Below are 12,023 nucleotides of genomic sequence, written 5' to 3'. Positions count from 1 at the left end.
TGCATACGTATTTTGAAATAATAAATATAAATGGAATTGAAATAGAATTTTAGTTTCTCATTTTCATTTTTTATTCAATTGGATCTCTTAAATTTAAAATTTTTACTTTACTTTCTTAAAACATCTTAATTAGACCAAATTGATCATTTTATTAATTTATCACAATTTGATTAATGTAGTGACGTATGATGAGTAAGTTATGTTAGGAAAAATTTACATTATTAATACAAAAAAGGTGTCAAAATGATAAATTTTGTTAATGAAAACATTTTAAAAGATCAAAGTAAAACTTTTAAAACTTAAGAGATTGAAACTTAAACAAATGAGGAAGCTGCAAGATTATATTTTAAGCTTGCTTAAAATTAAAAAAATGATGGAATTTAATTCTAAGAATTATATAAATAGAGCCTTGTATATACATACATACGCATCCTCAACTAGACCACAACCACTAAAGATTTGCTTCTTTCTAACCTCACAGTACCCACGCGAAAAAGATGGGCATCCAACATGTGATGGTTTTGCCATTTCCTGCTCAAGGCCATGTGAATCCCCTAATGAGCTTCTCTAAGAGACTAGCTCAACATGGCTTCAAAGTCACCTTTGTGAACACAGATTTCATCCACAAGAGGGTGGTGAGTGCAACAAATGAGGAGGTGAACCTCCAGGAGTCACCAGTGAAACTAATCTCAGTGCCTGATGGCCTAGGCCCTCAACATGACAGAAATGACCTTGCTAGTTTGGTTTTGGCAATCTTGAGAACCATGCCTTCAGCCATTGAAAACCTCATAAGGGATATGAATGGAGGTAGTGACAAAATCACTGCCATAGTTGCTGATCTCAACATGGCATGGGCCATGGACGTTGCAGATAAGTTGGGACTCAAAGCTGCTGTCTTCTGCCCTTCTTCAGCAGCTGTTTTTGCCTTGCAAAACGACATTCCTAAGCTCATTCAAGATGGAGTATTGGATAATACTGGTAAGGCCATTTTTGTCGGTTAACAATGTTGCCTCATCATGTTACTGTTTCCAAGCATTCAACTAAAGCAATTTAATTTGCAACTCCATCCTACCTATTCTTTGTTTAAGATTTATTGTTTTTCATTAAATAATTTTCAACCTTTTATTTTTGTTTCACAAAATAAATATATGTTAGTTGTAAATGTGTAAATTAATTAAAAAAATAGATTAAAAAAAATAAGAGTATAAATCACTAAAGTGGTCAAAAGTATGAGAATTTATATTCATTTTTTATCATTATCATTATAATTTTTCTTGTCAAAAAAATAAACAGTACATTGATTTCAGGCACTCGAAAAATATAAGTTGCATGAATCTTTTTGAAACAACAATGATACGTAAATTAAAAAAAAAAAAAAAAGAGTTACGTTAATTTTTACACGTGCACTAATATGTAATTTTTAAACAACAAAGACTATATTTAATATAATTTTTAAAATATATATAATAAAAGTTAACAATTTTTTTTTTAAGTTATGATTGAAAGACAATGTAAAAATATGGATACATAGTTTTTTTTTTATAACTAAATTGATATGCAGGAAGCACAAGAGTAATATCCACTTATGCATAATCGTAGATGTGTTGAGAACAAGATACTAATTCATGTAGGACTCACTGCAGGATTCCCAATTATAAAAGGGGAATTTCAACTATCCCCAGCAATGCCAATCATGAACTCAGCTGACATTCCATGGTGCTGCATAGGCGACACAACCGTGCAGAAGACCATATATGACTACATTGCAAAATTTATGGACTATGTACACTTGACAGATTGGTGGCTTTGCAACACCACTAGTGAACTTGAACATGGGGCACTATCTTTATCTCCAAAGATCCTTCCAGTTGGTCCAGTTCTCATGGAGAGTCGTAATGAGTTTAGATCAGTGGGACAATTCTGGGAAGAAGACCTCTCTTGCTTGAAATGGCTTGATCAACAACCACCTTCTTCGGTCATATACATTGCCTTTGGTAGCTTCACAATTTTTGACTCTATTCAACTCAAGGAACTAGCACTTGGACTTGACCTCACAAACAAGCCTTTTCTTTGGGTTGTGCGTGAGGATGCTAGTGGCAGCACAAAAATCACATACCCTGATGAATTCAGAGGCACTCGTGGCAAAATTGTAAAATGGGCACCTCAGCAAAAGGTGTTAGGCCACCCTGCTATAGCTTGTTTTGTTAGCCACTGTGGTTGGAACTCTACTATGGAAGGTGTGGCCAATGGGGTACCCTTCTTGTGTTGGCCTTATTTTGCTGACCAGCTATTTGACAAGGCTTATATTTGTGATGTGTGGAAGGTGGGGTTGGGGTTTGACACTGATGATAAAGGGGTGATATCACGTTGGGAGATAAAGAAGAAAGTGGACCAACTCTTTGGAGATCAGAACATGAGGAGAAGGTCTCAAAAACTGAAGGAGATGGTGGTGCGTAACATGGCAGCAGGAGGAAAATCTTATGAGAATTTAACCAAGTTTGTGGAGTGGCTCCGAAAGTGAAAATGTTCTTGTTCACTTCATAATAAGATATTAGTGGCGTTCCCACGCAATATTGAACATTTAAATAAATTAAGCTATACATGATGTAATTGTAGACAAGATCAACCCTTCTTATATGGATTTGTTCTATGATTTATTTTATTTGTGTTTTGTTTTATGGAAAACACTTTAATTTGGCCACCAAAATTAAAAGAGAATCAAATTCCAAATTTTAATTCTAAATCTTAGACCGAGAGAAGAAAGCAAATTACAATAAAATTGGTATTTTTAATTGTTATGATAATATATATATATATATATATATATATATATATATATATATATATATATATATATATATATTAACAAATGTTAATTGTTAGTAGAAGAATTCGAATTCACTCTCCTTATTACTTCGAGGCTATGTCTCTCTTCTCAAATCACTCAGAACATGTGATGTGTGCAATATCTAAAATGATGAGTATATAGGAAGTAATTCTTATTTCTTGTACTTAACTCAAGTCCATGACTAACATGAGTGATGTTCCCAATCACCAAGCACGCACACCACAAATAAGGGATAAACAACATTGACAAGTGTAAGTTGCATTTTATTTTCTCATAAATCAGTACGATATTTGTGAATTTAAACGAATTAATTTTGCTTTAATGTATATTTGAAATACTTTGTTTATAAAATTAATTTCTTATATTAAGAAAGGTAATGAAAGAGATTCATTTTTTCTAAGAGTAAGTTTTGATAGAGTGTTTTTATCCAATAACTCATGATTTACATTGAATTTCAATGATTCAAGCCTTAATTTAAAGTTAATAATGAATACATTTAATCTGCAAAATTTTTACAAAATTTGAAATAATTCATTTTATACAAGGACGGAGCCAAGGGGGGACCTACGGGTGCCACGGCCCCCCCAACAATTTTAATTTTTTTTTATATACATATATATCACTATATGGCACCCCCTATTTTTAATATAAACTCATATGTATAATTAAATGAATAACCCAAATTTATTTTTTTATTCAACTTTTGGACTTCTGGTACGGCCTGCTATGTGGTATCACTTTGGAATTTTTTTTTTTTAAAAAAATGTAGCGCCTCATTTGATCATTCCAATTCTTGCCTTCTCAATTCTCAAGTAACACTGGCAATAGGAATAGGATTGGGTAGTGACTATTGACTAGTTAGCATCACAATTCACAGCTTGCACCACGTCAATCAATAATCATCAATTCGTCATTGATTCTTATTTCATAACAACACCTGCACCGCATCATTGGTTCTTCAATCTCTCCTTGGCTCCTTGCGTCTTCAATCTCTCTTTTTATTTTAGTTCTTCAAAAGGTAAATTAACACTTCTTTTTTGTTACTAATATTTTAATGAATGTTTTCTTTTAATTGTTTTAATATTTTCCCCTTTGCTATTATGCTGAAAACCCTTTTCCCCTCAATTTAATTAGAATTTGTTAAGAGTGTTACTGTGTTAGTGTTGTTGCCTATTTCGTATGATTTTTATAGTTTTAAATTCTTTTAGGTTCAATGAAGATGAGGAAGACAACTATTGAATCATTTTTCAAAAGAAAAGAGAGAGATGATGAAGAAACACTGTCTAATACACCAATTTCAAATTTAGATACAAATGTTGATGATGTTGCTGAAGTTGATGAGCAACAGCCACCTCCTCCCAAAGCTTTGAGGACTGAACAAGAAACAATTGAGAGTGGTACCTTGATTCGCGATCCTGGAAAACGTTTACAAATTTGGAACTATCCTATTAATCAACAAGATGATATTCGTAGGGCGTATGTGAAGTTTGGACCATATCAATTTTTAATGGATTTGTATCCACTTTCAGGTCTTGAAGATCATCCTCGCCGATTTCAAGCTCATTGGTTTAGAATGTTTTCTTGGTTAGAATATTCACCGGAAAAAGATGCTGCCTATTGTTTTCCATGTTTTTTATTTTCTAAAAAACCAAGTCCATTCACTTCGGCAGGATTTAGAAATTGGAAGAAAGTGAATAATGGAAAAGATTGTGCATTTTTATCTCACATGGGGAAAAATATTAATTCTGTTCACAATGCTGCTCTTAGATGTTTAGAAGATTTCAAGAATCAATCATGCCACATTGATAAAGTGTTGAACAAGCAAACTTCACAGCAAATTCTAAGCAATCGGTTGCGTCTTAAAGTATCCATCGATGTGGTTAAATGGTTGACATTTCAAGCTTGTGCTTTTAGAGGACGTGATGAGAGTTTGTGGTCAACAAATCGAGGTAACTTTCTTGAAATGATTAAACTCTTAGCTTCTTATAATAACGAAGTAGATCAAGTTGTCTTGGAGAATGCTCCTCAAAATGCAAAATACACTTCACCTACTATTCAAAAAGAAATTTTAAATGTTGTTGCTGCATCTAAAGATTCAAGTGATGTTCATGCTTTTTTTCAAAACTTGAGTAAGATTGTTAATGTTGTGTGTTCTTCTTGCAAACGCAATGATGAGTTACATGATGCTTATGAGACTGAAATTGCACGTTTGGTTGCAAATGATGAGATTGAAACTGGGAGGGGAGCTAATCAAATTGGCACACTACAAAGACCTGGAGATACTAGATGGAGTTCTCATTTCAATTCAATATGTAGCCTTCTACGCATGTTTAATGCAACTACTTCAGTTCTTGAAGATTTGGTGGTTAATGGAACTGGCTCTCAACGAGGTGATGCTACTTATGCTTTCAGAGTATTGATGTCTTTTGAATTTGTTTTCATTTTACATGTTATGAAAGAAATTATGGGAATCACAGACAAGCTTTGTCAAGCTTTGCAGCAAAAGAATCAAGACATTGTGAATGCTATGTGTTTGGTTTCTAGCACAAAGTCACTAATTCAAAAGTTAAGGGATTTTGGTTGGGATTCTCTTTTAGAAAATGTTAACTCTTTTTGCAATAGCCGAGGTGTACCAATTCCTGATATGAGTGCTACTTACTCTGACATAATTCGAACTCGGCTTAAAAAGGATTCTGTGACAGTTGAGCATCATTATCGTGTAGATATATTTACTGCAGCGATAGATTATCAATTGAAAGAATTGAATAGTAGATTCAGCGAGCAATCAACTGAACTTCTTATGTTGAGTGTAGCTTTGGATCCTAAAGATGCATTCAAATCATTTAATGCTTGTGATATTTGTAGTCTAGCTAAGAAATTTTACTCTTCAGATTTTTCTGACCAAGAAATGATTCATATGGAATATGAATTGCAACATTATGAGTTTGATGTGCCAAAGGATCCCAAATTTCATAATTTGTCAACTCTTGGTGAATTATGTCAAAAACTAGTAGAGGTTGGCAAATCAAATGTTTATCCTTTAATTGATCGATTGATACGACTTGTTCTTACTCTGCCCGTGTCAACAGCAACTACAGAACGTGCTTTTTCAGCTATGAAGATTATAAAAACAAGTTTGCGCAACAAGATGGAAGATGGTTTTCTTACTGACTACATGATTGTTTATATTGAGAAGGAGATTGCACGAAGATTTACAACTGATATGATAATTGATGATTTTTACTTCATGAAACAACGACGGGCACAACTTAAGAAATAAAGGTACATACTTGAATAACTTGATCTTGCAATATGTTCGATATATTTATCAAATGTAAATATGAGAAATAATTTTTATTAAATTATGTTAATTATTATCTAGTTTTGTCAGATAATATGCTTTTGATACTTTAATTTTCATTTATTATAAATTATATATTATTTATTCTCGGCCCCCCAGTATTGAAATCCTGGCTCCGTCCCTGATTTTATAGATTTTTAAATTAAAGTATAATATTTTTTAAAAATATCATCTAGCATTTACGATAATTGCAATTGACATCGATATATAATAGTAAAAATTATTTAAAGTACTAATATATTATAATAATTATTTAATAAAATTATTATTAAAATTATATAATTTATTAAGACCATATTATCATAATAATAATATTATGAAAATAGTTTTAAATATGACAATAAAAGTAAAATAAACATAATAAAAAATACACATTATAATAAATTAATTATCATTAGAATAATATTAAATTTTAAATTTTCCATAATAGAAAAATACTTATCTAATAATAATATAAAAACAAATATTTAAAATGGATATAAATAGAAAAAGAAATCTTAGGGAGATAAATATGTGGTACCTGTGTAATATATGGGTATAAGTAAATCTTTTTCTTTTAAACTTTTTTTTAATATTATAACTTATTTTTCATATTATACTTTGTTTTTCTATTTTACATTTGTTTAAATATATATTACATTTATGATATTGTTTTATGTTTTATTAAGAGATAAGTTTTTTTTTTTCAATTTGGATCATTTATAAAATACAAAATAAAAAATTTATTAATAATAAATATAGAATACTCATATATTAAAAAAATTAAAATTTCCTTGTAATTATAATATCAAACTATTACAAAATAGTATTATAAAACTGAAAATTTTAAAAACATTACCTGAACAAATAAGATTTTTAAAACTATCGACATTTTTAAAAATATGACAAAATAATAGTTTAATAAAAAAATTTAAAAGTAAAAGTTTGTCAAAATATTAAATGAAAAGGTATTTTTGGGAGGAAAATAAATAAATAAATAAGAAATTGACATGTGATCATTTATAACATTTTTTTAAGTAGTAGTAAAAGATTCAAAAATATTACTTGAGCAAATAAAATTTTTTAAATTATCGACCATTTTAAAATATGACAAAAAAAATAATATTATAATAGAATTTTTTAAAAGCGAAAGTGCGTGAAAGTATTAAGTAAGTGAATGTAAAACTTTTTTTTATTAGTAGTAATAGATTAAAAATATTACTTATTTGTACCATTTTTAAAATATGATAAAATAATATTATAATAGATTTTTTTAAAAATGAAAATTGTGAAAGTATTAAGCAAGTGAAAAGATATTTTTGGAATAAAAATAAATAAATAAAGAATTGACATCTGACAATTCAAAACCTTTTTTTCTATTTGTAGTAATAAATTAAAAATATTACTTCAACGAATAAAGCTTTTAAGTTATTCAAAATTTTTAAAATATGACAAAATAGTACTATCATATGTTTCTTTTTTTAAAAAAGTCAAAACATGTGAAAGTATTAAGTAAATGAAAAGATATTTTTGAGAAAAAAAATAAATAAATAAGAGATTGGCATGTGGGAATTCAAAACCTTTTTTTTATTAGTAGTAACAGATAAAAAATATTACTTGAACAAATAAATTTTTTAAAAGTGAAAGCGTGTGAAAACATTAAGCAATTGAAAAGAATTTTTGAGAGAAAAATAAACTGTCAATTCAATTTTTTTTATTTTTTTATTTATCAGTAGTAATAAGTAATAAATAGATAAATGGCATTTTTAATTTTAAGAACAACCAAGTTGAAGTTGACTTTAAAATAAGGAACAGTGACAAACTTGCAAGCAAATGGGTGGCCCTCACTTCTGATTCCATATCCTACGCTAGGACATGCAAATCCCCTTATGCAGTTGGCTCAGGTTCTTGCCACACATGGCTGCAAGGTCACTTTTCTGAACACAGAGTTCCACCACAAACGAGCAAACACAGAATTAGGTGCTGGGCTAGACAACCAGATAGAGTTTGTGACACTCCCAGATGGTTTGGACCCTCAAGATGACAGAAGTGACCACAACAAAGTTATTTTCTCTATCAAAACCCACATGCATGCAATGCTTCCCAAGCTCATACAAGATATTAATTCTTTGCATGGTAACAATAACATCACTTGCATTGTTGTCACTATGAATATGGGTTGGGCCTTGGAAGTTGGCCACAAACTGGGAATTAAAGGAGCTCTTCTGTGGTCTGCATCTGCTACTTCTTTGGCCCCATGTGATTGCATCCCAAGGCTGATTCATGATGGAATTATAGGTTCAGATGGTAAAGAATAGTATTTACTCATTGTTACATTCAGAGATGGGATAGATAAGATTTTAAATCATTTTGGACAGTACTTGTACTAATTTCCAATCTTTATGTTACTCTGCTGCATATCATACTCATGCTTAAATTTTGCATTGTCTCATTCAAATTGCATCTGCTAATTACTAAATTTCTCATTTAACCTGAATTGCTTCTACTTTTATATTATCAAGAAGTATCAATTTTTAATTGTTTTGTACAAGTAAATTTTGTTGTTTGGCACCTTCCTGTTATGTTTAGAAACAGATGTAAATACTAAAGAGCTGTTTTGGAAGTTGGGTAGCTTTTGTATTGAGATTTAGGATACCAAAATGTACCTAGAGAGGTGATAGATTTGTTTTGATAAACTCTAGTACTTCCATGTCCAAATTTTGAGATTAACACCAAATAGTATGTACGAATGAACAGAATGAAACTTTCTTCTCAATATGCCACACATTCTGGACACATTCATGTGCTGTTCCACCACCATCTTATTTTCTTGGTACTGCATGCATCCATATCAGATTAAAGCAATGCTCAAATTTTAGGAGAATCAATCCAAGTGTTACCTAAGAAATACTCCTCTTGATTCTGATTCTAGCACCTACAGTTGAGATTCCTGAGAAAATTTTATCTATGACTTCACCTCACCCATGGCTGATCTTAATTTCTCAGTTAATTACTAGAGTAAGTACAAACAAAAGAGCTGTTATGATTTACTTTTTTCATTGCAGGAAACCCCACCAGAAAACAAGAAATTCAACTCTCCCCAAACATGCCAATGATGAACACAGAAAACTTTCCATGGTGTGGCCCAATTAAGATCCTTTTTCATCATATTGCACAAGAGATGCAAACTATTAAGTTAGGGGACTGGTGGCTTTGCAACAATACATATGATCTTGAGCCTGCAGCAATTACCATTTCACCAAGACTCCTACCAATTGGCCCATTGATGGAAAGTGACACCAACAAAAGCTCACTATGGCAAGGAGACACAACTTGCATAGACTGGTTAGATCAGCAGCCACCTCAATCCGTTATATATGATGCCTTTGGTAGTTCGGCATTGATTGATCGCAACCAATTTAAGGAATTAGCTCTTGGACTTGATTTCCTTAACAAGCCTTTTCTTTGGGTTGTGCCTCGTGCCTCCTAGTAATGATAACAAGGAAAACAATGCATACCCTGATGAAAAATTGTAGGTTGGACACCACAGAAGAAGATATTGAACCACCCTGCCATTGCTTGCTTCGTTAGTCACTGTGGTTGGAATTCTACCATAGAAGGTGTATGTGCTGGTGTACCTTTCTTGTGTTGGCCATTGGTCAAGGATCAGTTTGTTAACAAGTCATATATTTGTGATGTGTGGAAAGTTGGAGTGGGATTAGACAAGGATGAGAATGGGTTAATATCAAAGGGAGAGATAAAAAAGAAGGTAGAGCAACTTCTTGGCGATGAAGGCATAAAAGAAAAATTGAAACGGAAGGAATTGACCTTGAATAACATAGCAGAAGGTGGCCACTCTTCAAAGAATCTTCAAAACTTCATCAGCAGGGCAGGTTGATGATACACAAACACACCACTTATGTCGAAAGTCACCACACAAAATAAGGTTTCTTAGTCATCAAAGGAACAAGAAAGGGAAAAGGATAGGGGAGAAAACCACATCCAAGGATCAAGAATCATAGAAAGGAAGAAACAAAGAAGACGAGGGAGACATCAAGAACTAAATCATGAATTCAGGTAAAGCTCTCTAATCCTTTATCAAGGAAATAATGAGAATTATATTATTCAATATCCTCAAAAACTACATCTTGTTTTATGCAAATAGAATGAAAACTTTCATCAACCACGACAACAATTTCCAAACTATACTAAAACATTATTATCACCGTGCCCAGCTGATGAAGTTTTCGAGATTCTTTGAAGAGTGACCACCTTCTGCTACGTTATTCAATGTCAGTTCCTTCAGTTTCAATGACCTTTCTTTTATGCCTTCATCACCAACAAGTTGTTCAACCTTCTTCCTTATCTCTCCCTTTGATATTAATCCATTCTCATTCTTGTCTAATCCCACTCCAACTTTCCACACATCACAAATATATGACTTGTTAACAAACTGATCCTTGACTAATGGCCAACACAAGAAAGGTACTCCACCACATACACCTTCCATGGTAGAATTCCAACCACAGTGACTAATGAAGCATGCAATGGCAGGGTGGTTCAATATCTTCTTCTGTGGTCCCCAACCTACAATTTTTCCTTTACTTCCATGAAATTCATCAGGGTATGCATTGCTTACCTTGTTATCATTACTTGGACGCACAACCCAAAGAAAATGCTTCTCAAGGAAATCAAGTCCAAGAGCTAATTCTTTAAATTGGTTTGGGTCCACCACTGCCATACTACCAAAGGAAACATAAACAACAGAATGAGGTAGTTGCTGATCTAACCACTCCAAACAAGTTGTGTCTTCTTCCCAGTATGAACTTTTGTTGCTGTCACTTGCCATCAATGGGCCAATTGGCACGAGACTTGGTGATATGGAAAACGCTTCAGGCTCAAGATCATAAGTAGAGTTGCAAAGCCACCATTCTGTTATCTTGATAGTTTGCATCTCTTTCACATGATAATCAAAGTATAACTTATCTTTGCCACGCCATGGTAAGTTTTCTGTGTTCATCATAGGCATATTTGGGGATAGTTGAATTTCTCCTTTTTTGATTGGCAATCCTGCAATGCCAAAAATAATGATCAATGGAACCTTTCGCATTAGTTGGTAACTAATTAGTAATTTCCACCTTAAAATTTTAACATGCAAGAACTATTATGTAAACAAGAATGAGTAAATATTATTCTTACCAGATGAGTCTATAATCCCATCATGAGTTAGCCTTGGGATGGAATCACACACGGCCAACGAAGTTGCTGATGCAGGCCAGAGAAGAGCCCCTTTGAGTCCCAAATTGTGACCAATTTTCAAGGCCCAACCCAAACTCATTGTGACAATGATACAAGTGATCTTGTTGTTTACATCTGAAGCATTGAGATGTTGTATGAGGTTTGGAAGCATAGAGGGCATGTTGGTTTTGATTGAGAGAGAAAGTTTCTTCAAGTCAGTTCTATCATCTTCAGGGTCCAAGCCATCTGGGAGTGTCACAAACCTTATCCCTGATCCCTTGAGGCTGTCTAGGCCTGCACCAGTGGCGTTTAACCTTTTGTGACTGAACTCTGTATTGAGAAAAGTGATTTTGCAACCATGTTCGGCTAGAATCTGAGACAAGTGAATAAGGGGATTCACATGGCCTAGAACTGGATATGGTAGAACAAGAAAGTGAGGAATGCCCATTGTGATTCAAAATTGATTCTCAGAGCCAATTCTGGGGGGAAGGTGATTGAAAGATGGTAGCTAGTGTGTTACTGTATTATTACTTGGGAAGAGTTTGTTCAGTTTCCCTTAAATGTACGTTTGACTTTTATATGATTATTTTTTTTTTT

At 32.5% G+C, this 12,023-nt stretch overlaps 3 protein-coding genes and 1 pseudogene across 4 annotated transcripts; 3 read left to right on the top strand and 1 right to left on the bottom strand.

The window, feature by feature from the left end:
- Positions 1–422: 422 nt before the first annotated feature.
- Positions 423–2,662, top strand: LOC109802955 (UDP-glycosyltransferase 83A1). The gene is made up of 2 exons (XM_020364389.3): positions 423–978; positions 1,644–2,662. The coding sequence occupies exons 1-2, from the start codon at positions 498–500 to the stop codon at positions 2,519–2,521; spliced, it is 1,359 nt and encodes a 452-aa protein (XP_020219978.1). The 5' UTR covers positions 423–497; the 3' UTR covers positions 2,522–2,662.
- Positions 2,663–3,497: 835 nt separating this feature from the next.
- LOC109802365 (uncharacterized) lies at positions 3,498–6,329 on the top strand. The gene is made up of 3 exons (XM_083073081.1): positions 3,498–3,866; positions 4,057–4,797; positions 5,076–6,329. Exons 2-3 carry the CDS (start codon positions 4,771–4,773, stop codon positions 6,126–6,128), a joined length of 1,080 nt encoding a protein of 359 aa, XP_082929207.1. The 5' UTR covers positions 3,498–3,866; positions 4,057–4,770; the 3' UTR covers positions 6,129–6,329.
- A 1,692-nt stretch (positions 6,330–8,021) lies between these two features.
- Positions 8,022–12,023, top strand: LOC109801844 (UDP-glycosyltransferase 83A1-like; annotated as a pseudogene). The gene is made up of 2 exons (XR_014433404.1): positions 8,022–8,495; positions 9,254–12,023. The product of XR_014433404.1 is annotated as a UDP-glycosyltransferase 83A1-like (transcript).
- LOC109801842 (UDP-glycosyltransferase 83A1) lies at positions 10,411–11,874 on the bottom strand. The gene is made up of 2 exons (XM_020362978.3): positions 11,388–11,874; positions 10,411–11,258 (listed from the first exon to the last, which is right to left on the bottom strand). The coding sequence occupies exons 1-2, from the start codon at positions 11,872–11,874 to the stop codon at positions 10,411–10,413; spliced, it is 1,335 nt and encodes a 444-aa protein (XP_020218567.1).

Source organism: Cajanus cajan, chromosome 4 (genome assembly GCF_000230855.2).
Source record: "Cajanus cajan strain Asha chromosome 4, NIPB_CcT2T_4, whole genome shotgun sequence".
Taxonomy (NCBI): domain Eukaryota; kingdom Viridiplantae; phylum Streptophyta; class Magnoliopsida; order Fabales; family Fabaceae; genus Cajanus; species Cajanus cajan.
The sequence above is the reverse complement of the archived record's forward strand: the minus strand, read 5'-3'. Positions and strand labels throughout refer to the sequence as shown.

Excerpts from the sequence above, each read along its gene's own strand:
- LOC109802955 (XM_020364389.3), top strand. The coding sequence starts at position 498 with ATGGGCATCCAACATGTGATGGTTTTGCCATTTCCTGCTCAAGGCCAT. Across the intron at positions 979-1,643 it reads TGGAGTATTGGATAATACTG|GATTCCCAATTATAAAAGGG; the intron begins GTAAGGCCATTT and ends GACTCACTGCAG.
- LOC109802365 (XM_083073081.1), top strand. The coding sequence starts at position 4,771 with ATGAGAGTTTGTGGTCAACAAATCGAG. Across the intron at positions 4,798-5,075 it reads TTTGTGGTCAACAAATCGAG|ATTGAAACTGGGAGGGGAGC; the intron begins GTAACTTTCTTG and ends GCAAATGATGAG.
- LOC109801842 (XM_020362978.3), bottom strand. The coding sequence starts at position 11,874 with ATGGGCATTCCTCACTTTCTTGTTCTACCATATCCAGTTCTAGGCCAT. Across the intron at positions 11,259-11,387 it reads TGGGATTATAGACTCATCTG|GATTGCCAATCAAAAAAGGA; the intron begins GTAAGAATAATA and ends TTGGCATTGCAG.